Source organism: Podarcis erhardii (genome assembly GCF_964252035.2).
Source record: "Podarcis erhardii genome assembly, chromosome: 2".
In the NCBI taxonomy this organism is placed as follows: Eukaryota; Metazoa; Chordata; class Lepidosauria; order Squamata; family Lacertidae; genus Podarcis; species Podarcis erhardii.
Window position 1 is genome coordinate 3,692,441 of NC_138498.1, and position 26,159 is coordinate 3,718,599.

The 26,159-nt window shown below is 43.0% G+C and overlaps 1 protein-coding gene across 5 annotated transcripts in view; it reads left to right on the forward strand.

The window, feature by feature from the left end:
* The window catches only part of LRP1 (LDL receptor related protein 1), a 318,544-nt gene that overhangs the window by 59,601 nt on the left and 232,784 nt on the right, over positions 1-26,159 (forward strand). For all 5 annotated transcript variants that reach the window (XM_081851654.1, XM_081851656.1, XM_081851655.1 and 2 more), the window contains one exon: positions 25,643-25,765. In XM_081851654.1, coding sequence (XP_081707780.1) covers positions 25,643-25,765 — 123 coding nt within the window. The remainder of the gene's footprint in view (positions 1-25,642; positions 25,766-26,159) is intronic.

Below are 26,159 nucleotides of genomic sequence, written 5' to 3' on the forward strand. Positions count from 1 at the left end.
CTGAGATCCCTTCATTGGACTAGATGGCCCTTGGGGCCCTTCCAACTCTACGATTCTATGATCTCCCTATGAAACGCACATATCCACACTTTAAGAAGGTTAGCAGGATCTGGGGAATAGTCATTTGAATGCTATTCTCATATTTCAAGGGAAAGGAGTAAAGAGAAGGAAGGGCTTGGGGGAACTGTTTCTGTAGCTTCCATTTCTGTGCTTGCCTCTGATTGACCAGCAGTTTTGAGGAAGGATTTTGCCTTGTTTGCAAAACAGGGGCTTTGGTTACCCAGTCTTTCAGGATGTGGCTTTAAGCATTTTCATCTGTTTTTGCACTTTATAAAAATGGAAGTTCAAGAAGACTCTCCACAAAAAGAAGGAACAAAGAACCAGTTCAAATGGGCAGAAGGGAGATCAGCATGGGCAGGACGTGGATGCTGCATGGTCAAGTGCACTCAAATTGAACCTTGAGCATTGCCTCAGGATGCGCTCTGTGGTGTGAATTATGCTAGATGTTAACCTCCTCCCTTTTAGTGTTTAGAGTGAGTTTTAAACATATTTTATTGCATTTTTTAATTAATCACACATAAGGGAAAAGAGGGTGGGGATCTTCTACAAATTAAATAACCTTTTTGAATTTGAAATCCCTAACTGTGTGTATATGTGCACATACACATACCTCCCAAAAGAAGATTTGTTGTTTCTGGTACTATCAAAATGAAGAGCTGACTGCTAGTGCTCTTAGAAACTCTTCAGGACTAGCAACAAAGTGGGACTGCCTTCATTCTCCCTCCCAGAGTACCACTAGAAAGCAGGTGAATGCTTCCACCATAAGGAGCAGTCCTTATGGCAGCAGCCACAGAGCAGGAATTGTGTCCGTAAAATGCAGTGAGATTTTGCAAAGGTATATAGGAGATCTTAGCAGAGGATATAATTGGAGTGTTCCGCATGAATCCGTTCAGCCCAGTCTCCTTGTGGGAGAAAGTAAGGGATTTGCTTCTCTATGTAGTCTGAGTCGGTCTACCTTCCATTTTCTATGGTAGTGGTTGCTAATCCCCCCCACCAACCACTTGAAAATTCTGGAGGGTATTGGCAGAACACTTAATGATTTTTCTGTCTGTTTAGCAATTGCAAATAGATGCTAAAGTCTTATTATATTTTAGTGTATTAAAATTTGAATTCCATATATTTTTAAAAAAGCATTTTAGCATCTAGCACAGCATGATTGCAATTACTAAACAACAGGCAGAAGAATCATTAAGTGGCTACTATCCTCCTTTACAAATGGATAAATGGATAACTCCCACTCTGAGTTACCCACTTTCTCTTGTGTTTTCTTAGCTTCCCCCTCCTATTTCTTGCTGTTTCGTTCGCTCTCATGCATTGACTTTCCACTCCTTATGAATGCTTTGTCAGCCTCTTTTCACTGTTTGAGCCTTTCCCCTGTCTTGTTACCAGTTGTGGCTTTGTTCCCCTGAGGGAGGCAGAGCCTCTTCCCCCTGTCACTTCCAGTCCATCTTGTTCTCGTTCTGGGAAGATTGCTGTTCTACACACACACACACACTCTTACTTCTTCACAGGCATGTAGCTACACTGCTCCGCAGACTCACCGCCATACACCACCTGAAGGAAGTTTGTGGACCACTCTTCAGTAACCCCTGCTTGAGGATTAAGGCCTATGGTGTACTGCTGATTTTTGGTTCCACACATTTTAACAAAAGCACAAGAATTCTGGGTAGTCAAATCTGTGTATATCCTTGCACTAGCAACTTCTGCCTTGGAACAGACTTCTTCAAATGTTGCTATGGTGGAGAATCTGCTGATCTTACCCATAACAGTATTTTACTAACAGTCGCTGCAATCAGTTTGAGTCTCTTTCAAAGATTGTTTCTAGACCAGCTGTTGCCAAGCTGGTGTCTTCTCAGATGGTTTGGACTACAACTCCAAACATTGTGCTCACGGGAGCTGATGGGAATTTCAGTCCAAAACATCTGGAAAGGTACTAGGTTGGCCAAGGCTGCTCTATGGTACAGGCAAGTGCTTCTCTGTCACCAAGCTGCATCTGCGTAGGCTATATGGTAATACTGTTCCCTTGGATATGGGTTTGAATTTGAGAGGTTCAGAACAGAAGCTGTGGTAGTCTTTGTTTTCCTCCCGGGAATACAGGATCCTAATGCAGAAAAAGCTGATTTGTAAGTGCATGTTTCTAAGTACCCAGTGAACTCTTGCCTTAAAATTGCTTCCAGATAATCAGAAGATATGCAAAGAATTTGCTCTCTTCTCTCCCCCACGACCCACTTTTCAGGCTATCAATGTCCAACTAGTGACTTAACATTAGTACATGCAGGCAGGTGGGTTAGCAACATTGTTTTGTGTGAACTGGTGACCTGCTCAATTTATTTTTAAGAGTTCCCTCGTTCAATGCAGCAGAGGCATCTCATATTCCAATTCCTAACTGGCCCATGAGGGCAAGGTGGAATCTCCAGTTCCCTCCTATTTGCTGGCATGGTCTGGTGGTGAGGCCTGCAAGTCACCCCTTCTGAGGCTCTGTTGAGCTCTGATAGGAGTCTGGCCTGGATCTTGGCACTGGAGAAATCTCTGTGCTGTTTTTGGAAATAGCTGGAAATGAGGCAGAGCGCAAGAGTGTTTTTGCTGTAACCTTAGTGATAAAACCAACAACAACCATGACTAGCAAAGAAACAACCACCCTGACACAAAGGAAAAGACTCAGACTCATCATGGTCAAGATGGATAGACAGACAGACACAGAGAGAGAAAGAGAGGGAGAGAGAGAAATATCTGGGACTTACTGTTAAGTAGAGAGGATCAAAGTTTTGACAGAAGGGAGATATTGAAAAATCAGTGTCTAGTGAAGGAATCCAGAGGAAAGAGACATTCACTGTTGATCTGGGGAGGATTGTCTTGGCAAGAAGCCACGCTAGCCCTTGTGGAGGCTATGGGTGGTGCCCAAAAGCCTGCTCTTGAAAAGCATTTAAGCAGCAACCATTATATATATATATATATATATATATATATATATATATATATATATGTATATGTATATGTATATGTATATCTATATGTATATGCAAAACACCCTGACAGAATAGCCACCATGGTGCAAGTGGCTGAAGGTGGCAGATACTTAACAGAACCATTTACATGGGGAAAAGAGACTAGTGACCTACTCCTACTTGACAGTCATGTTGGCAGTTCATGATGAAGGGCAGGGGAATAGATGCCGCCCAGGAACACGTTCTAGATTTCAGGGCTTAACTAAGTGGTAGAGCACATTCTGTGCATGTTCAAGGCCCTAGATAGCTTCAGCCCCTTGAATCTTCAGGTAGGGATGGGTGGAGAGCAGCTGCCGGCAGTGTAGTGTGTAGGTAGGCAATGCTAAGTTGTCTGACCCAGTATAAGGCAGTTTCTTGTGTACCTAGATACTCACTCTGTGTAGGGGATGGGTGGTGGTGGAAGTGGCCTAATTAAGAGTCCAGCTTCTCTGCTTAGATGCACCACAACTTACACATTCAGCTGTTTGGATGGCTGCTCTTTATTGATGATGATGTGCCTGTCTCATTAAACAAAGAAATTGCACTCCATAGTTGGAACTGTATGCATATAAAGTATCACAGAATTTTGTAACTAAAAGTCAAAATGATTTCATGTGACACTTTAAAGAAAATATACTGCCCTCTGCCCAAACTCATCAAGATTTTTTTAAAATAAAAATAATATAAAAAGCAGGGGCTTGTCTTACTTTGCCTCTTAATAGCTTTTCATTCTGACTTGGATGAGCACATGACCTTTGTTCCTTTGCAATCATACATATTTCGTACTTTGCTTTAAAGGAATGAAATATTAAGAAACAGAAGCAATGTGGTTTCTTGTTCCCAATGTTTTGGCAAGTTATGTGGCGATCCTTGCGGCGGTTTAGATTACAAGCACTAGAATGACTTGAAAGCTTGCTGATGGGTGTGGTGGCTGGTTGTAAGGGTGGGCGGGGATGGAGAAGCTATGCATGTTTAAAGTAAATATTTACATTGTAAGTGAATCCACTGCTACCTCCCCACCTCCTCCCCAAACTGAAATAAATTATGAACAGCAAATGCCTGTGGCTTTTGCAACTGGATCTAAAGCTCAGTAGTTAACAGAAATATCATTCATGAACCCAGAAAACCAGATTGGAGTGAGGCTGCTTTTTACCCGGAAAGTGTAGGTATTTAAAGAAAAAGTTGCAAAAATAAGTTTGAATGGTTAAAAAGCCTTTTTATCACCACATTTTAAAAGTTTTATTCCCATTTCTGAATTTCTTTGTCTGAAGCCTGTATGTTTCTTATTTGTTTGATCTTTCCACATTCGCTTTTCAAGCACATAGCAGGAAAACATTTATTTAAGCCAGGGGAAAAAATGCAGAATTTCAGACGGCAGAGAAAACCTAGCTAAATGACCCAAGGCTGTCTTTTTCCTAGCTCCACAAATTCTCCATTTCCTATAAAGCCATAATTTTGTTTTTGTTTTTTTGTTTTTCTTTTGAAATAAACACTGTCAAAACAAAGTCCTAATCTAAGCTCTGTCTGAGTTAGGATTGGATACATTTTGTCGTTAAAAAACAACAACAAAAGAATTCAGTTTGCTTCCTTCCTTCTGTAATTTCAATTCAAAGCCTTTCTAAGCAGTTTTTAAGTTTCCTTATTCCTAGGGCTTCTTGCTTCTTCTCTAGTATTCTTGAAGAAGCTTCACTTGTATCTTCATCCTTTATACTTTCCCAAATGGCAAACATTCCCTCTTTACTCAGTAAGGGTGACATCTTAAGAAATTTGCTTGTAGCTGAAGAGTATGGTGTAGATGGTCTATGAACTGTCCTGAGATTTTGTGATGAAAGGCGGTAAATAAATTTAATAAATAGTAAATAAATAAATAATAGATATACTGCCTTGTGGTCAGCCCAGGATGTATAAACTGTAATGACAGCCACCAATTTGGATGGCTTCAAAAGAGGATTGAACAAATTAATGAAGGATAAGGCTATGTTCTACCCTTGTTGGAGGCAGTGTGCCTCTGAATAACAGAGTGCTGGGAATCACAAGTGGGGAGAGTGCTGTTGCACTCAGGTCCTGCTTACAGGCTTCCAACCATGGGCATCTGGTTGGCCCCAGAGACAAGGATGCTGGACTAGATGGGCCACTGGCCAGATTCACAAGGCTCTTCTTCTGTTCTTAGGATGCTTTAGCAACCGATTGAGAACCAGATTTTTACAATCAGCCTCTCTCCAGCATAGCTCTTACTTCTTTGACTTAATGTGAAGTCAAAGGGTACTTGTCTACTTCAAAATGGGAAACCTGAAGACCCTTGCTCAGAGAACCCATGTTTATTTGTACAGTATATTTCTTATTGCAGTTTGTGCGACCAAAGGTAAGCCAGGTGATTCCATGGATTCATAATTTCTGCAAAAACATCAAATATGGACTGAGATCTATGCTAAGTGTTTGGTAGTGTTATATGGAAGAGCTCTTTTTGATTATATGGCTTCAGAATGAAAGCAGGGAGCGGTTGTTCCCTCTTATCAAAACTCTCTTCCTGTAGAAAGCTAGCATTTCAGAGAGAAGTATTTTATCCTAACCTTCTTAGCATGTTAGTTTTCTGTGGGCAGAAGGCTTTTGAAGTGAAAGAGAATTCAGAAGATATCATTTCCTCACCTGCAGTCTGAAGAGGTACAGACTGTGAATGGGTGTACAATGTGATTATCCTGAATATATTGGCTAGTTATTACTGAATTAGAGGATGGGCTGTGTCACCTGAATCTGCTGATACTTTCCAGAATTTGATTTCAGTATGTGACAATGTGGACTGTAACCTTTGTGGACTTTATTTGGAGTTTTGGACTGAATTTTCAGTCTGAAAAATTTCAGACTGAATTTTCTGGTTTTGCAAGCTGGAGCTTAGATACACAGTTGATGTAGAAGGGATGGAATATCCAAAGTTTCAGAATGGAAGGATAGATGCATTATGCAGTAGCACTATGAATTAACACCTAATAATTTTAGATTTTTATCCTTAAGAACAAAATCATAGTTTGTCCTCAGTTGTGGAGACGTGATGAGGGGTTGAGGTAGTGATGGAGATATGCTGCCATGAAGGAAAGGTACTCTTCTCCCTCAACTTTAAAGGGGAAGTTTTGACACTATCCTTGGTTTTATTAAAACCTACAAGTAAATTGGAAAGGAAGAAAGAACAACGGATACAATTAAGAATGCCTGAAGTTCTTCCTTACACAAAACTAAAAGAAGCTATGTTATCTAGAGGCACAACAGAATGGTGGTTAGGCACTGCATCTGAAGTTCAAGAGGCTTAAATCCAAGGGTATTTAAAAGCTATTAAAAGTGGATTTGAAAAAATAAATAGAGAAATCTCATCTCTCTTATTTCACCCATGCTTAGAGTCCATTAAACTGCCTCTGCATCTTTCTGGCATACATACCAGAGAGACGTGATTGAAATAATGTTGTTTTCCCTTAGTAGTTCAGTCACACTCCACTAGATGTGCATCTCAGCCGGTCTCTTAAAAGGCATCAATACAATTATTAGAAAGGCCAACTAATTCAGAAGTGTACAGGTGTCTTAAATAGAGCTGTTTAGCATTTTCCCCAGTGATACCTATTAATATTTCCTTCCAATAGTTCTTTTGTGGGTCCTCACTCCACCGCTGCACCATAGTTTGGAGCTTTCCCCCCTTTTACCATCCAAAATACAAATTGCCTAGACTTTTGGGACTGCAGCAACATTTTCCCAGTATCCTGCAGTTCCTGGTATGCTGGGCTTTGCATGTGGACCTCCAGAACCAAACTAGGCATGGCATGGCAAACATGGCATGTTTCCCCCAGTATTTTTTTTTAACTGAAAATAAGACACTGTCTCCCACCCCAGCTTTCTCTGCCTAAACTCACTGTCTCGTTAAGCTGCTCTCAGTTTTTAAAATAGCAATACATTCTGGGGAAAGTTATGCATGTGACTGAATTCTGTCTGGTTTAGAGCTCAGGTTCCAATCCTCATTTGACACTAAGGTTCATTAAAGTGGCCCTTGCTAGCCTAGCCTGCTTTGCAGTATTTGTCATGAGGATAACATGCTATGCCGTGCTCCTTGGAAGGAGGGCTCTGGTTGAATATGGATGATACAAATCATGAGAAGGGAGAGAACAGAGGGGGCAGGCCGATTACTGTGGAGATTAGATAATACCTCATTGTGTTATTTCAGTTAGGAAGGCATTAAATCTGCAGATTTCTTGGAAGGTGCCAGATTCCTGGAGCAGACTTCTCCAACTGGCATGGAAGTTAGAACTTCGCAGCCTCGTGATGGGATTAATTTGCTTTCCATACCTCCTTAACTCCTCTTTTGTTAAATAAACTCCATGTTATCGTAAGCAGAAATATCAAGGGTGTTTCTGTACTGTAGGTTCACTGTGGGACTCTTTGTTCACCTACTTTGGGTGATGGGGGAGGGGACTTAATGTTGTAAATGAGTTGCTTAGATATCACAAACAACCCATTTACAACAGGGTTTCCCCCTGATAAACACCCCCCCCCAAGGTTAATTAGGATTTAAATGGGAGAGAGGAAATGCAGGCTGGAATTTTGAGGGCAACCATGTTGTGTGGAAACTGTGATAAACTCGCAGGCATGAAGCACTGATCCCACAATAAACACCCATGTGGAAGCAGAATCTTTTATGAAATAATAATTATATATATATATATATATATATATATATATATATATATATATAATCATATGTATGTAATATATTCATAGAATCACAGAATTGTAGAATTGTGGATTTGGAAGAGACCCCAAGGGTCATCCAGTCCAATCCTCTGCAATACAGGAATCTCAGCTGAAGCATCCAAGACCTATGGCCATCCACCCTCTGCTTAAAAACCTCCAAGAAAGGAGAGTCCACAATCTCCCGAGGGAGACTGTGTGTGTGTGTCTATAATGTATGTACCACCCCGATCAAAAGATCACGGGCTGGTTCTTTTTTGTTCCCAGTACTACAGTGGTACCTCGGGTTACATACACTTCAGGTTCCATAGGCTTCAGGTTACAGACTCCACTAACCCATAAATATTACCTCGGGTTAAGAACTTTGCTTCAGGATGAGAACAGAAATCGTGCTCCGGCGGTGCGGCGGCAGTGGGAGGCCCCATTAGCTAAAGTGGTGCTTCAGGTTAAGAACAGTTTCAGGTTAAGAACAGACCTCCGGAACGAATTAAGTACGTAACCAGAGGTACCACTGTACTTCTACTTATTTTACAAGCTCACAATCCAGTTTTTTTAAGGAACAGAAAACAGTACAATATCTACAGATGTAGGTTGCCTTAGTGCTTTTTTCTGCCTTTTTAAAGACGTGACATTTCAGGCATTTGTGTGCCTCTTCAGTGCAGCACACATTCCCTATTACTGTTCTGATCTCTGTATTTTTTTTTTTTTATAATATTTTTTATTCATTTTCCAAACACATAATAAAGACAAGCGAAACACAAAACAAAAACATACAAAACATTTAAACATGTATAACTTCATAATCTTATTTTCATGCACCTTCTTTCCTTCGACTTCCCCATACCTCCCCATCACTGCATCCTTGTTTTACGATTCTTTAGCAACCCTTTAGTCAATTTATCTATAATTCCCTTTCATTAAGTTTTCTTTAATTTGTTAATTACAGCTGTAATTCTCTGCTTCTTACCCCTTGACATCTTAACACTCCTCAATTTTACAACAGTTTTTAAGATATATTTTAAATTTCTTCCAGTCCTCTTCCACTGTCTCCTTCCCCTGGTCGCGGATTCTGCCAGTCATCTCAGCCAGTCCCATAAAGTCCGTCACCTTTGTTTGCCATTCTTCCAGAGTAGGTAGTTCTTGCATCTTCCAATACTTTGCCAGAAGAATTCTTGCTGCTGTGGTAGCATACATAAAAAAAGTCCTGTCTCTCTTTAACACCAATTGGCCAACCATGCCCAAGAGAAAAGCCTCAGGTTTCTTAGGAAAGGTCCACTTAAGGACTTTCTTAATTTCATTATAGATCATTTCCCAAAAAGCTTTAATCTTCGGGCAGGTCCACCAAAGGTGCTAAAAAGTACCTTCAGTCTCATTACATTTCCAACATTTATTATTGGGCAAATGATAGATTTTTGCAAGCTTGACTGGGGTCATGTACCACCTATAGATCATTTTCATTATGTTTTCTTTCAAAGCATTACATGCGGTAAATCTAACACCAGTAGTCCATAACTGTTCCCAGTCAGCAAACATAATGTCATGACCGATGTCTTGTGCCCATTTAATCATAGCTGATTTCACCGTTTCATCCTGTGTATTCCATTTCAACAGCAAATTATACATTCTTGACAAATTCTTAGTATTGGGTTCTAACAGTTCTGTTTCAAATTTTGACCTCTCTTTCTGAAATCCTATTTTCCTATCCTGTTTAAATGTCTCATTTATCTGATGATAGTGCAACCAATCTCGAACTTTGGACTTTAATTTCTCATAACTCTGAAGTTTAACTCTTTCACCATCATGTTCTAAGATTTCACAATATTTTGGCCATTTAGAATCCATATTAAGTTTTTTCACCTCCTTGGCTTCCATTGGTGACAGCCACCTGGGAGTTTTACTTTCCAACAGATCTTTATATCGGATCCAAACATTATATAATGCTTTCCTAACAATATGATTTTTGAAACCTTTATACACCTTTGCCTTATCGTGCCATAAGTATGCATGCCAGCCAAAGTTATTATCGTACCCTTCCAGATCCAAAATGTCTGTGTTCTCAAGAAGTAGCCAGTGTTTCAGCCAGCAGAAAGCTGCCGAGAGAATTCTGTATTAATTGGGAACTAGAGGGTAGTGCCAAGGCTTCATGAACTTTGAGGAGACATTCAAAGAAATATTACATAGGTGTTCTTGGAGGCAATTATAGCAAGGGATGGTTTATATTCTTGGAATATGGGACTGGTCATAATGTGTCCGATCAGCCTGTGGATTTGCCTGTTCAGCAGTATAGTTAGTTCTCTCTGTGCGGTACTCCACTATGCACAAACAAGCACACGTACATAAGGTCTGGGAGGTGTGTTAACATAAAGTATTCCACCCCTTCCCTTTGTTGTGAGCAATATGTATATGTGTGTTGTGGAATTAAACATGTAGCCCAAAGTTAGCAGAGTGTGAATGGCAAAACACAGGGTTTTTGAGAAATGGCGCCCCTGCTGTTTACTTTCAGCTATCAGAGGTTTAGGATGGGCTGGAAAAAGTGCAAGAAGTCTGGCAACTGAAGAATTCAAAATATTTCAGCTCTGGAAAGGATTGGTGTCCAACAATTAGATGCTGGCTGCTAAAATTGTTGATGCTTGGCTTAGGACTTTGAAATACTATTCCAGAACCTTGCTGGTCTTTGCAAAAACCCATTGATGGCCCCATCCCTGATAACTAAAACATTTGTCATTTCCTGCAGAATTCAGACAGTAGAATTACTCTTAGAATGATGTAGCTTTCATAGATTTCTGGGAACTTCGGCTGACGTTGGTAGACTATCTGGTCCTAAAATATTTGAGTTGAGCGTTTCTGGAGCCTTTTTTTGTTTTACAGGTCATATGAACTCGCATAACAAGAAAGCAGGGGGGGGGGCGCTCCATAATTAATGCCATATGGATTTATTTCTTTCTTCTCAAGGAACATCTGTTTTGCAAATCAACCTCATTCCATTCCATATTTATTGCCAGTGCTGTTTCCTTTGCAGAAGCAGTTCCCCCGCCCTCTGGCAGGGGCATCCCTTTATGCCTGGCATGTGTGGTGGAGCTGGGGTGATCTTTTTGTTCCTTAGTGGTGTGACATGTGGGCTTGGGCTTCCCCAGGCAACCTCTCTATTGGGCACTCACCCTGATTTGCATGCACAAAGCTTTCGCGTTGGTTAGAGACTGTATGTTTTAGTCAGAGTAGACTCACTGAAATTAATGTATTAATGTATCCCACTGAATATGCAAGAAAACTATGCAGCACTTTCTCTAAGAAGCTGCTCAAACATCTGATCAGCGTTCTCTACTCTAGTATCCCACTGAAATTAATGGGCCCTAGTTAGTCATGGTCATTCATTTCAATGAGTCTACTCCGAGTAGACCTACCAATGGCCACAGCCCCCTGCATGCTCTTTATTGAGCACTCATTCTGGTTTCTTTACAGAATGGTTATACAACAGTGAGCATTCATTCTGATTTTCTTGCAAGGGATTTACTTGTGGGCTTCCCATGGGGATACCTGGGTGCCACTGTGAAAACAGGATGCAGGAATAGATTGACCATTGGCCTGATCCACCAGGGCTCTTCTTATGTAAATGTTCTCCCATTAATCATTATTTGATCCCACACTTTCCCCCCCTCACTTTCTAAACCACAATAAGTTTGCTTGGTTTTTGAAAAAGGTGGATTTGCTAGGGTGACAGAGTGCTTTAATTCACTTCAATTGCACAAACCTGCATTTCAGGTATGTGCTGGAATCCCTCCTGCAAAATAGTGACAGTAGGGAGGTGACGCTTGTTGTTTGGCTTTGACACTTCCAGGGATACTCCCCTACAACGCCTGACCAGCCTGTCTGCCTAGTGCTAGTTGCCTAGCAGTTGCAAGGGGGCGGGGGAAGACTAGCAGGGGTAGACTAGAATGGAAATCTCTTTGCTGTAGTTTGCCCCTGGGGATAGTATGGGAGGGCATGATCTGGGAAAAGATGCTATGTTTTGTTGTGCCATTAGGAACATCTGCTTTACACATCAGCCTCACTCCTATCTATGTTTGTTGCCAGTGCTGCTTCCTTTGCTAAAGTCAGGGCCAAACCATTTGCCTTCTCTGACAGAAAGTTAGAGAGGTAGAGCTTGGAAAGGACAGATTGGGATAAGGGAAAGCAAGGATGAGGGAATCATAGCTGGGTTGCTGCTTACTGGGTTTGAGCCTACAAAAACTCCATTCTGGTCTGGATTCTATTACATTGCAGATCAGCATCTGATGTGCTATTTAGTGCCTTTATATCTCAGCAGGGTGAGCTCTGAACATGTAAACACTTATTTCCATAATGTCTGATTATGGCATAATGCCTTAGCTTAAAGCAGTTAACTGTCTGCTGGAGGTGAGACTGCTCATCCCCCTCATGGTGCCCATTTAAAAATTCAAGTGTTGCTGTATATGCTTAAGGCAGGAAATTAAGTCTTAAAAAAATTAATTAATTTAAAAGCATGTTTATACTCTGGGCTCTTCTGTGTGCTTGAATGAGGTGGATAGCAGAATGAATATCTCAGATTCCTCAGCCCCCTTTGAGCATGCCCTCATGGGTCTGAATTGCGGGGTAGCCTTGAAGCAATCCTTGGGTATATTGGGTAAATGCACTGGTGTGGAGACAGGAAGAAGTTTTCTCTGCCATCTCTCGTAATAATATAAGTTAGGGTCATCCAATGAGGCTGAATGTTGGAAGATTCAGGATGGGCAAAAGAAGGCACAGAATTTATTCACTTGGTATTTAGCACATAGTTATAGAATTCACTTTCAGGAGATGCAGTGATGACCACCAGTTTGGATGGCTTTCAAAGAGAATTAGACAGATTCATGGAGTTTAGGACTGTCAGTGGTTGCTAGTCCTACTTCCACTGTCAGAGGCAGCATGCCTCTGAATACCCACTGCTGGGAATCTCAAGTGGGGTTGTTGCACTCAGGTCCTGCTGGCAGGCTTTCCATAGATAGCTGGTTGGCCACTGTGAGAATAGGATGCTGGGCTAGATGGGTCTTGGACCTAATTCAGCAAGGCTCTTCTGACGTTGCTGCTGCATTGGTTATACTTATTATGGTGTGTCACAGAATCAGTACACATCTAGAGCAACATGGAGAAAATTATCCAACCTCCATTGTGAGGAGTTCTGTACGCTCCTTTATGAACACAGACTACCATGGAGAGCATCTAATTTTAAAATTATTAGTGTGCTACTCTTGCAAGGTTCTCCCAGTTGTCTCTTATGCAGGTCAACACTTGTTAAGCTCTCACAGTGGTGCAACATGTGACGCTCTAGATCATTCATGAGAGGAAAATTAACATGTAGCTGTGGATCTTGGTAGTACTAGTAGCACCAACATTGCAAATAGCTCAGAGGAGAGCACCAGCTTTGCATGCAGCAAAAGATTCTAGGTTCAATTCCTGACATCTCCAGGTAGGGGTGGGAAAGTCCCCTGTCTGAAACTCCAGAGAACGGCTGCTGGTCAATGTAGGCAATACTGAGCTAGATGGGCCGGTGGTCCGACTTAGTATAAAGCAGATTCCTTTATTTCTGCAGATTCTGGTTACTTTTCCACAGGCTTTTCTGCCTCTCAGCAGCACTTTGAAACACCAGCACCATTTTTGGTGTAAGAAGTATATGAAGGCACAGCCAGGCTAAAGCTTATTCATTGTTTGCCCCTATGGTTGTAATGAGATGCAGACTGGTAGTGGCATGGAGGTCATAGTAAAACAGAGCCAAATCAAGTCCCGAATGTATTTTGAAATCAGCAGATGTTGACCTTCAGAGATAACTTTAAAAAAGAGAAATGAATAAACATACCTAATCATTAGAAATAAATTATTACAAATTTATATAATTACACAATGCAGAATAAAGTAAGCATGACTGCCAAAAACCACTGACATGGTATGACTGCAACTTTTAAGCAATCTTGTTTAAATCAGTTCATCATACATTTCTAAATATCAAGCAGGAACAGTTAATATTCTGCAGCTAGTGTTCCCTGGAGGCTGTAATCTCTGCTGCCTCTGGACTTTCCTGATAGCAGTATACAGCTCTTTTCCAGCTTTGCTTATTGAAAATATGTAAGTCCTGCTTGCCTTTTCTACCAAGAACTTAACAAGGTTAGCTAGCAAAATAAATGCAAATAATAGAAAATATAACAAAGACTTAAAATGGAGGATAAAGCAGCAGCAAAGTCAGATCCTTTTAAAAAAAGCTCCTTATATCCCTCCTTCCTGAAATGCTTAATCAAATAAAACAATTAGGTAACAAGGATAGTCTCCAGGAAGAGAGTTTCATTGACACAGAAAAGACCAGGGGTCAGCAACCTTTTTCAGCCGGGGGCTGGTCCACCGTCCCTCAGACCATGTGGTGGGTGGACTATATTTTGGAAAAAAAAATAGGAACGAATTCCTATGCCCCACAAATAACCCTGAGATGCATTTTAAATAAAAGCACACATTCTACTCATGTAAAAACGCGCTGATTCCCGGACTGTCCACGGGATGGATTGAGAAGGCGGTTGGGCCGCCTGTGGCCCACGGACCTTAGGTTGCCTAGCCCTGGAAAAGACCCTGCCTCTTATTTCTATCCATCTAATTTCTAGCTCACTAATTCAAGTATTAAAAAAACAAAAACCTTTCAGGATATACAGTAGGGCTGTTCAGTGGATTATTAGAGGGTGAGTGGTGGGAAGCTATTGAATCTGTTGCATCTGTTGAGACCCACTGATCTTAAGGTCATGTTTGGACCTGAACAATCTGTAACTCTGAAAGAAAAATGGCTCAGGATAGCGTACATGAATCTCCCTGATGCAGCCATGCAGTTCAATCCTGAGACTTCCGAATTTGATGAAGGCTCCACTTGACAGGCTTTGTGATTAAAATAGTCACGACAGAAGATAAAAAGAAAGTAAGATAAGAAGGGAAGTGATCTAGTGTGCCCAGTTCATCTAATGTGGATGAGAATAGGAATATATAGCTGGCTATCCAGATGGCTTACTCATGCAAACCTTTACTTATTGAGTAGTCTACAAGTGTAGCAGAGAAGCATCGGACCTTCAACTCTTGTTTTGTTAACAGGAAAATCTGTAGCTCAAACTGCACATTGCAGCTGAGTTCCATGTTTGTTTCTTGATTTGTTTGGTAAGAGCCACATCAGTAATATATGAATTGGGATGGAGAAAGAGTGGGGCAGAGAGGCTGCTTAATCCTTATATTTTTAGGCAAGCATACCCCCCCAACTGCTTTTTCACCTGTGTATTGGGAAACGGGGGGTGGGGGGCCTGTAGGGGAGATAGGGAATCTCTGTATTTCTTCTCCCATGGGTGAAAACAGCAAGATATGGGGAGAATATGTCTGAGCTGGAAAAAACCTACCAGAGGGTATAGGGCGGTATATAAATTCAATAAATAAAAAGGATTCTCTCAGCTCGCCCTCGTGCTGCCCCAACTCACAGCTTACCCAGGCTGATTTTAGCTTTCGCAAAAACAACAACAAAGCTACCGAGGGACAAAAACATCACCCTGATGGTGTACCTTGAGCCATAATCCTAGGTATGGCCAGCTCTAGCAGACCACTTCTGCAAGCAATTGTTCACCCAAGTAAACTGGCAAACGTGTTATCTGAACTGGCTCTTAAAACCTGCTGAATCAAAAAAGGGGGGGTGTTTTTCCAGTGCTTACCCATGCATACCCCATTTGCCAACATGTAACAAACATCCTGTTCTTTTTCACTTGGTTTGGTTGGTTTGCATCCCTTCAGAGACTCACGCCCAGTAGGTGTCTGAGAACTGGCTTTGTGGCTGGATGCTGACTGGGCCACAGAACCTAAACACTCACAGGAGCTTCTCTGAAAAGAACTGCACACATTTCTTAGGAAAGCACAGTCGGGCCTTTTCAAGGTCTGCAGTCTCAGGCAGCTGTGGCTGCCTCGGTTCACGTCAGGTCTACATTTCTGGGGTGATCTCACCCAACGTGTTGGTCAGGAATGTGCTTTTTTGTTGCTGTTTGCTTAAAGGAAGGATTTGCGATCCAAGACCAGACAAATGGTTGGACTACGTACCCTCAAAAGTCCTGTCTTTGCCCAATGATTGGATGGCTTGTGTCAAGGCTGCAGAAGCCAAGGTAGCTGCTAAGGTTCTGTTTCAACTTCTGGCACATAAAGTATTAGAGAAGAAAAGGAAGAACAGAGCTGAAGACCCCTGGGCTTATCTAATAGGCTCTTTGAGTTTTCACACTGGAGACCTGAAAGCAGTGAAAAAAACTGGCCATGCTTGGAAACTTAAGAAAGAGAGGGAGAGAGAGAGAGCGAGAGAGAGAGAGATCCTTTCTCTTCTGCCGGAATAGCTTCCTGCTTTTTATTTTTAGCAAGTTGGCGCTTGAATATCCCGGCTGCTAAAGAGGAGAGCATTTGAAAATGGGAGGCCTTGCAGCTGTACAATTCCCTGGCAATCTGAACTGGACTCTATACCCAGTATGAAGGGCCCTTTCTTTCCTAAGTTGAGAACTCTTCTGCATAAAGAACAGCTTTGGCTGCTACATCTGCTTTAACTTAAACTTTAAAAAGCACTGCAGCCACAGAAAAAAACTTGATTCATCATGGACTGGCTTTCTTCTTTTCTCTTTTAACAAAACAAAAAACGTATCCCTCTGTTAATGTCTAGCTTGACATCTCTGGACCTTTGGCACATTCATTCTAAGAGTGCTTTTTAAACTCTATTACTTTTTATTTACAGAGGCCCCTGCATAATTTTTGTGCAGAGGTAAATTGTGTTTGACTGGATCTTCCATGAAAGCCACTAGGGATGGAACTATGTGCAAAAAGGTGCTATGACCAGAGAGGGAATGTGTTTCAAATTCCTATGGGTTAGTCTAACTTTTTTTTGAATGGTCCCAAAGGCTCCCCACAGAAATATGTAAATATTTCAAACCCTTAGGCACCAGCAACAAATTTATTGACCCTGGGAAGGCTAGAGGCTGCAGAATAATTGCAGCCTGAGAATGACTTGTGTCTTGCATTCATGGAATCATAGAATCGTAGAGTTGAAAGAGTCCCAAGGGCCATCTAGCCCAACCCCCTTCAATGAAGGAATCACAGCTAGAGAATCCATGATAGATGGCCATCCAACCTCTGCTTAAAAACCTCCAAGGAAGGAGAGTCCACAACCTCCCGATCCACTGTTGAACAGCTCTTACAGTCAGAAAGTTTTTCTTGATGTTTAGTTGGAATCTCCTTTCTTGGAGCTTGAAGCCATTGGTTCAAGTCCTACCCTCCAGAGCAGGAGAAAACAAGCTTTCTCCCTCTTCTCTGTGATAGCCCTTGAGATATTTTAAGATGGCTATCATATCTACTCTCAGTCTCCTCTTTTTCAGGCTAAACTTACCCAGCTCCTTCAACCGTTCCTCATAAGGCTTGGCTTCTAGACTCTTGATCATCTTAGTTGCCCTTCTCTGAACATGTTCCAGCTTGTCAGCATCCTTCTTAAACTGTGGTGCCCAGAATTGAACACAGTATTCTAGATGTGGTCTAACCAAGGTAGAATAGAGTGGTACTATTACTTCCCGTGATCTGAACACTATACAGTGGTACCTCGGGTTAAGAACTTAATTCGTTCTGGAGGTCCATTCTTAACCTGAAACTTTTCTTAACCTGAAGCACCACTTTAGCTAATGGGGCCTCCTGCTGCCGCCGCGCCGCCGGAGCACGATTTCTGTTCTCATCCTGAAGTAAAGTTCTTAACCCAAGGTACTATTTCTGGGATAGCGGAGTCTGTAACCTGAAGCGTCTGTAACCAGAAGCGTATGTAACCCGAGGTACCACTGTACTTCTGTTGATGCAGCCTAGAATAGTATTAGCCTTTTTTGCTCCTGCATCACACTGTTGACTCATGTTAAGCTTGTGGTCCACCAAGACCGCTAGATCCTTTTCACATGTACAGCAAGTAAGCCAGGTGTCCCCCATCTTATATTTTTGCATCTGGTTCTTCCGGGCTAAGTGCAGAATCTTACATTTGTCCCTATTGAAATTCATTTTGTTAGCTTGCACTCAGTTCTCCAAGGTCATTTTGAATTCTGAATCTGTCCTCTGTGGCATTAGCTACCCCTCCCAGTTTGGTGTCATGAGCAAATTATCAAATTGAACAACAGCTGAACAACAATTGGCCTAGGACAGAACCCTGTGTGACCCTACTTGTCACTTTTTTCCAGGATGACGAAGAACCCTTAATGAGTACTCTTTGGGTTTGGTCAGTCAACCAACCAGCTACAAATCCACCTAACATTGAACCTTGTTCAACCCATATTTTACCAGCTTCCTCATGAGAATATCATGAGGGACTTTGTCAAAAGCCTTAGTAAAATCAAGATACACTATGTCCACAGCATTTCCCTGATCCACCAATCTTTTAATTCCATCAAAAAAAGAAAAAAGAAAAAAGAGATTGGTCTGGAACAACTTATTTTTGATAAACCCATGCTGGATCCAGTAATCACAGCATCAGAAAAAGATGACCTTTCCTGATATTGATGTCAAGCTCACCCGTTGTTACCTGGGTCTTCTTTTTTCCCTTTTTTGAAGATAGGGACAACATTTGCCTGCCTTCAGTCTGCAGGGACCCCACCTGTTCTCCAAGAATTCTCAAAGATCCTAGACAGAGGCTGTGAGATGACATTCGCAAGCTCCTTTAGCATCCTTGGATGCAGCTCATCAGGCCCTGGATATTTGAATTCCTTTGAAGTACCTAGGTGTTCCCTTACTACCTCTTTTCCTATCATGGGCTGCAGCTCCCATCATTTGTTCTGTTATCACCAGGTTGGACATCACTTTCCTTGTGAAAAGTGATGTCCTACAGAGACAGAGGCAAAGTAGGTGTTGAGTAGTTAAACTTTCTCTCTGTCACCTAATAGCATTGCTCCGTCTTCTCAGTGCAGAAGCCCTACCACTTGCTTGTTCTTTCTCTTACTTCAGACATAGCCGAAGAAGCCTTTATTATTATTTCTAACATCTCTTACAAGCATAGCTGTCAACTTACAGATTTGAAAATAAGGGACCAGCAGCCTTGAAAATAAGGGATCAGCAGCCAAAATAAGGGATTTTAGTCAACCAGCTGAAATACGAAGTTAAAAGGGACCAGATAATTTGGGAGAGCAGTGCCGGTTTTTAGCCCTTCGTTTCCAGAGGTTGCTGCTCAAGACACCAGCTTATGAAACACTGCAATTAAATAACTACAAGCAGCAACCACTTTTTGCGCAAAACGAAGTCCAAGCTACAAAGATGCTGCTGCAGTTCTGTATCTTTTCTCTCGTGCTCCATCTGCAGCTCTCAGTTCCATCAGGCGGGGCGGGAGGAAGGGGGGGGGAATAGCGCCCGAAGTAAACCCACAGATCAGACCATCTATGCTAGTCTACCACTACAAATCCATGGGAGATGTGCTTGCAGTCCTTCCTCCGCTTTCCCCCTCTATGGTTAGCCCTTGGAACACCTGCCCGTGCCTCCGCCTCCTCTCTCTGAACTGCTTTCTCTATGATTGCCCTTGCTCTCCTCTCAATGCTCCTCAGCAATTCAAAGGCCGTGCCAGGCTGCCCATATCACCCGGGTCCTTCGGCAGCACAGCCGCAGTACGGCCTAGCGGGAGCGGCGGTGACAGGCAGAGGGGAGGCCCCAGGCAGAGATGCTCCGTTCGGCGGCTGCGAGGAAGATGGCAGCGGAAGGGCCCGAGGCTCCCACCAGTCCTGGCAGGGAGGGGCTCCCGGGGGCCGAGGCTGGTGAGAGGAGGCTGGAGGGGGGCAGGCCGGGCAGCCAAGCAACACAGTTGGAGCCTCCCTCCTCCCTGGCCAGCAGGGACGGAGGGAGGGAGAGGAGCTGCGTCCTTTGAAACCCGGGAAATTTAAGGGACATCATCAATCCGGGACAGCAGCGGGACACAGCGCTTGGATAAGGGAGTTTCCTGCCAAATAAGGGATGGTTGACAGCTATGCTTGCAAGCCTGAGCTCATTCTGAGCTTTAGCCAGCCTGACTTCCCCCCTGCAACTGTTAGCTATTTGTGTATATTCCTCCTTTGTGATTTCCCCTTTCTTCCATCTCTTATACATACCCTTCTTAACTCTCAGCACATCTGTAATCTGTCATCTGTAATGCAGCCACACCAGTTTCCTGAGATGCCTCACCCTTTTCTTTCTTGTTGGTATTGTCTGCATTTGGGCCTTCAATATTTCTCCCTTTAGAATCTCTCATCCATCTTGGGACTCCCTTCTCTTTGAGTATTTCTGACCACAGGATCACAACCAGTAGCTCCTTCAGCTTTTTAAAATTGGCCTTCTTAAAGTCCAGAGTACACTCAGCTTTCCCTTCCTCTGTATCATGAAACCCAGGAGGACATAATCATATTTCAGACCTCAGTAGAATTTAGCCAGGCTGAGCTTTAGCCTGATCTTTAAGCATGCTTGCCTTTGCATAATCAGTGTGGAGAGGATGTAGGAACTAATCTAACTCATCTTCTGAGAATTGGGGCTACTTTCTCAGCAACATGTGTTTTTGTTTTGTACTGTGCAGACTTTTCTCTTTGGGAAGAAATGCTGCATCCCGTGTCCTTTACAAGCTCTCATGTAAAGAATGTGTATCTGTCATGAATGTGTCTCTGTCACATTCTCATATTTGACACCCTTCTGTGTGTGGAGGGTAGGTTGCTACCATTTTTTCTGTCACATGAAAGAGGGCTCATGGTTTTGTGGCCTTGTTGGAACTGGACGACAATTGGCCAAGTCTTGCCTGGCGACCTGTGGGTCCTTTTACTGCATTTTCTGTTTCTGAGTTTGATCTCCATTCAGAGTTCAGATGCCTCCCACTGAAATTGAGTGGGTGGGGAGGGAGGAGGTATAGTTCAGTGATAGAGCACATCCTTGGCATGCTAGAGGCCCCAGGTTCAATCCCTGCTCAATAAAAAGCACCAGATAGCATGGTGGCCTGAAAGACCTCTGCCTGAGACCCTGCCAGTCAGAGTAGACAAAACTAGGCTGGATGGCCAGCAAAGGTAGCTTTCCATGTTCCAGTGCGAAGAGTAACCCCAGTAACTGCCACTTTCCAGAGGTGTGAGGCAGAGGGAGAGGGTGTGCTGCCACTGCTGCTGCTGTTGCTGCTGGAGGCTGGTTCCCATGGTGCTGTTCAGCTGGGAGGTCATGCTCTGTCAATTTTGAGGCCTTGGAGGATATCTTTGCCGTGAAAATCCAGGATGAGGCTTGGGTTTCTCCAAAAGCGCTTTGACAGGCTCGTCAGGATGAGATTAATTGGGGAGTGGAGGGATGAGGAAGAGCGGAGAAACGCAGGCCAGGAGTAGGGGGTTGCCTTTTGTGTTTGAGTGGCAGGTCCCAGGGGTCAGCCATAGGGATAGTTTAACGGGAATATCCAATTATAATAACAGATAAGCTCAGAGCTTTGGCAGCGCTATAACACTCTTGAGCTGATCTTCAGCTGCTGGGTACACTGTAGGCACTGATCTCTCTCCCCCCCCCCCCATTACAGACTCTTTAGGTTATCCACTTAAGAGTAGTTTGTGTCGGGATTTAATCTGCAGTCATTTTAGGCCTTACAGTCCAGTTTACAGCCTGGTGAAGCTGAAGTACTTAAGAGCCACAGAACTCATGCACCCCAAATCCCAGGGACTTTGGAAATGAGATCTACTGTAATCAGTTGGGCATGGGTCTAGTTTGGATGAGTTAAGGTAGAAGCACTAGGTTTGTTTATTCCAGGTGGCTGGGTCTCCGTCTCCTGGATTTAGTTAGGGGGAGCCGCCTGAAATAATCAGTGCCTTTAATTGCAACACCCTGAGTTGAATTCCCCTCCAGCCACCTTCTTTCACCTCAGAATTCTAGGTCAGATGCTTCAGGAGCATGTTGCCTGCAAAGCAAGGGACCTCCTGGCCCTATTCTAAATCCATTTGTTCCTTGGGTGCTGTGATACTTCTTGGATTGTGGTTTAATTGCTCTTCTGCAGCACAGCCCCTCAGTTGGTGCTAATAGCATTGACTTTTTGGCTTTCATTGGCTTTCATTATTTTGCACATGTGTGATAGGACAAAGCTCCAAGGCATAGAAGATGGGCAGCAATTAGCAGATGACAGCTGCATCATGCAGAATGTCCTCCTTGAAGAATAGACTCTAGCAGCAGGAGACGTGGTGTGAATTAATGCCTACCAAACAGCGTTACAAATGCCCTAAAACAAGTTGTATGATTTCTGCAGTAGCATATCTTCTGCCTTCCCTGTACCCTTGCATCCCTTATCCCAATTTAATATTTGTAAATAAGAAGGAAGATCCACTTTGCCCTGGCTGGAGGCAGTCGTGGTATAATTTGTCCTTTGAATATAATAGCGTCTAATATTAGGTTAGACATTCAGAGCACAGATGGTTGGGGATGAATAAGAGAGGAAGTCGTAAGGCTCTAGTCATAAGTCTATACATTTGTTGGACCATGCCAAGGTCCATCTAGCCATCATTCTGTCCCCAACAGTGAGTAGCCAAAGACTTCTGTAGACTCTCAACCTCTGCTGTTGTTTGCCCTCTGCATGTGCTACATTGGAAGTATACGGTTTGCTAGCTTCTGTTTATTTACTCCTTATATCATGCCTTTCCTTTGAGGAGCTCAAGGCAATGTACTCCCACCTTCCATTTTATCTTCACAACAACTCTGTGAGGTAGGTTGGGCTGAGAGAGAGAGTGAGTGACTGGTCTGAGGTTTAGCAGTGGGGATCTGAACCCAGGGTTCTCTGGTCTGCTACTCTTAAGTGCTGCTGTTCTGTGTAACTGCTGTGGCAAATAGCCACAGATCCAACTGTCTGGGTCATGGTTTCTGCCCTTGTGCTTTCGCTAAAGCAGGTTTAGTATACTTGAAAAGTGATACCTGTCTCCTTGGGATGTGGTATCACTTTTATGGTATGCTAAACCCACTTTTTAGAGAATCCATGTGGACAGACATCTGTCAACGGATGCCTGGTTGGCATTGGAGTTTGCATGATGCATCAGTCTTTACATTTTGGCAAATATGTTCAACTTGTCCTTTTATTTTTATACTGCTGAGTCATCAAATAGGCATAAACAAAATATTAAGCCAGGCAGCTACAGCCCTTGTTGCTGGCTGCACTGGGCAGGAAGCAAGTTTATTTAGGCTGAGAGAGAGTCATTGGCTCAAGATCAGCCAGAGAACTTCATGGTTAAGTGGGGGATTTGAGTCTGGGTCTCCCTAGACATGTCTGGCACTTTAAATCACTATACCCCACTGGTTTCTCTTCCTCTTGTGTGTGGATGTTGTAGGGCCTGACTGCTCCCACCTTATTTTGTTTCGCCCTTTCTTTCATTTCTTGGGAAAAGACCTGCACTGTGCTTTGAAGTCCCACTGGTCACCAGCATTTCAGAAGCCTGGTGCTTGACCCTGCCCAACCAAGTTGATCTTTTGGCCCTGCCCACTTGACTTTTTACTGACCCACACATAACAGTGTGGTTGGCAGGTGGGTGTGGCTTGACCAAAATAGCCTGCTGGGCCTTATTTGGACCATGGAGGTTCCTCACCCCTGTTCTGCATTATATACTGCGGTGTGTTGTGTGTATCTAACCAGGATTGGGTGGGAAGGAGAGTTTAACCCTCCTGCACTGAGTGGTCCCAACAATAAAATCTGGCCCACTTCCTATTTAAATTGAGAGGAAGGCTCCCAGTTGTGCCTGTTGAAGCTTCCCTCCTGGTATAAGTAGCAGCTTGGGGGAGGTTTTAATTTGGACTTTGGTAGGAGAAGGGTTAAAACTCCTAATCCTAATCCCCCCCAGTTGAAATGGAGACCACTAGACTCTCTTTCTTCTAAGGCTCCTAATCCTACTTAGTGCTGGTGGCATATCTCCTTTCCAGTTTGTTGGGGGAATGTAGAGATATGCCTGCCCCTCCTGCTTTCTGCTTTCACCATGAGAATCCAGCTATCTCCATCCCTGAAGCTAGTTAAGGAAAAGCAAAGTAATACAGCTGCGTGCTACATATTTAAGTGCACATCTTGTTCACCCCTCATTCAGTCTTCTTCTGGCCATTACGGCAGCTGAATCATGGAGAACATTCTTTGAGTTTTAACCTCACAGACCTCACAGAGCTTCATGTGTTGTTTTGTCAGCATTCAGTAGTCCAGATTGGAGGGGGAAGAATTATGTGGAAACATTATTTTCGTTGCTTGCCCACTGTTTACCTCTTCCCTTGAAAACAGCGTATATGTTTTTCAACTCCAAAGACCACCATATCAACAACGCACCACAGAAGTGTACCTGTTTTCCAAATGTGGAGGCTTGGAAGGGATGAGCAGCCTTCTGAAAGCCACCCTTTAGTCAAACATATGCTGTGTTTGCACAGAGGAACTGTTCCATGTAGAAATAATGACATCAGCTGTTCCCTTTGCAGTCACCACTTCAGAAGAGGCTATTCCGTGTGCCTCACCACCACTTGGAGAGTATAATCGAACAAAGCTGGGGGTCCAGATCACGTTAACGTTGCTATGTCAGGAGGGAAACTGATTAGCCCCCTGTATGCTCAGACAGCAATGGCAGAGACTGCAACCTTGACCTGGGAGAATGGGTGGGTGGGTTAACCTGTATAGTGCCCACACTCATATTGCCAGCATTGGGAATCCCAGCACTGCAAGCCATGGGTAAAGTTAGTCCTTCCTGTCTGAATGAATAGTGATTTGCACAGTGGTTGTGGTATTTTAAATCATAGAATCCTAGAGTTGGAAGAGACCACAAGGGCCATCGAGTCCAACCCCCTGCCAAGCAGGAAACACCATCAGAGCACTCATTGTGATTTGTGGGTCACAATCATTGTGACCCACTTGGGGAGAAGGGCTCAGTAAAAAAAAAATCAGAATATAACTATTAATTAATTAATAAGAAAAATAATAGCTATCCATTGAGTGTGTGATTAAGTTATGAACTGCGGACTTCCTGGCTCATAGTCTACATTCATAGACATATAATTTACATGAGGATGCTACCAGTTTCTGTATGTTTGTGGTCAGGCTGATATGTGAAGTGAATTCAGAGTTACATGGTCATTAAATGGTGGACAAAAGCCCATTGTCAACTGAAAGGCATAATGGGTAGCTTTGGGACACATTAGAGCAGGGATGAGGAACCAGCTAGATATTGTTAGACTACAATTCTCATTATCCCTGACAATTGGCCATGCTGGCTGGGACTGATAGGAGTTGGAGTCCAACACTGTATGAAAGGGGCACAGGATACCCATCCTAGCACTAGAGCACCATAATGCTGGTTTACCTGTCCTCCATTGTCAACTGTGGGGTTGAAGTCAGTGTTCAGTCCAAAGTTTGAGTTTGAAGTTCTCATGCATTGACTTGACAGATTTTGTATCTTGGTGACTTGGGGGGGCGGGGCGGGCGGATCACACTAGATGCTCTCTGTGGTTTGTTTCTGTGTTCCAGTTAACTAATAGGCAGATTTACCAACCAATGTACACACAGTACATAGTCTGGCTTTAAACCTTCCACTTTGTTTTTATTTGGTGGTGCTTCCACACCAAAATTTAGCATGTAAATAAAAGAAAATGGATTGGGCTTATTATTCAGGGTAAATGGTCTTTTACAATTTGATTCGCACCCTGACTCTTGGCTCCTGCTTTACTCTAATTAATACCTCACATTTTAATCTGACACTTTCCTGAAGTGTTGTGAATATGGATGAGCCCTGTACCACGGTCAGAGTCAGCTTGCTTTTTAAGTGGCTAGCTTTGAAATGATTCTTAATGACATGTCTTGAAGAACTAACCCCCCTTTCTTTTTCCATTTGTTTGTCTCTATATAGCACCGAAGACATGTAGCCCCACAAAGTTTGCATGTAAAGATCAGATCACTTGCATATCCATGGGCTGGAGATGTGATGGAGAGAAGGATTGTCCAGATGGTTCTGATGAATCGCCAGATATATGTATGTATATTTCCTTAATTTTTCTCTTGTAATTATTTATATCTTGTATTGGTGATAGAAGGCCACTTTCCCCATTTCATTTTCTCCCTGCATGCCATGACTCATCACATCCTTCTTACAGCCTTGAAAATGTTAACGCTAGCCTCTAAAGATGGAGGCAACGACATCATCCAGTTTTGGAATAGATAGACCATTTAGTATTCCTGCTACCACGTAGCCTCTGCGTGAGTGCAACTTGCAACGTCTTATCTCGGGCATTTCTGAATATGTTAACAAAGGTTAGCTCACACTCACATTTGACTTTTCCACTCCCCCTAAACTTGGCTCCCACCTCAGAGAGGATTTCTGGGACCTATATGACACATCCACCTACATAACCCTGCATGTGGAAAGT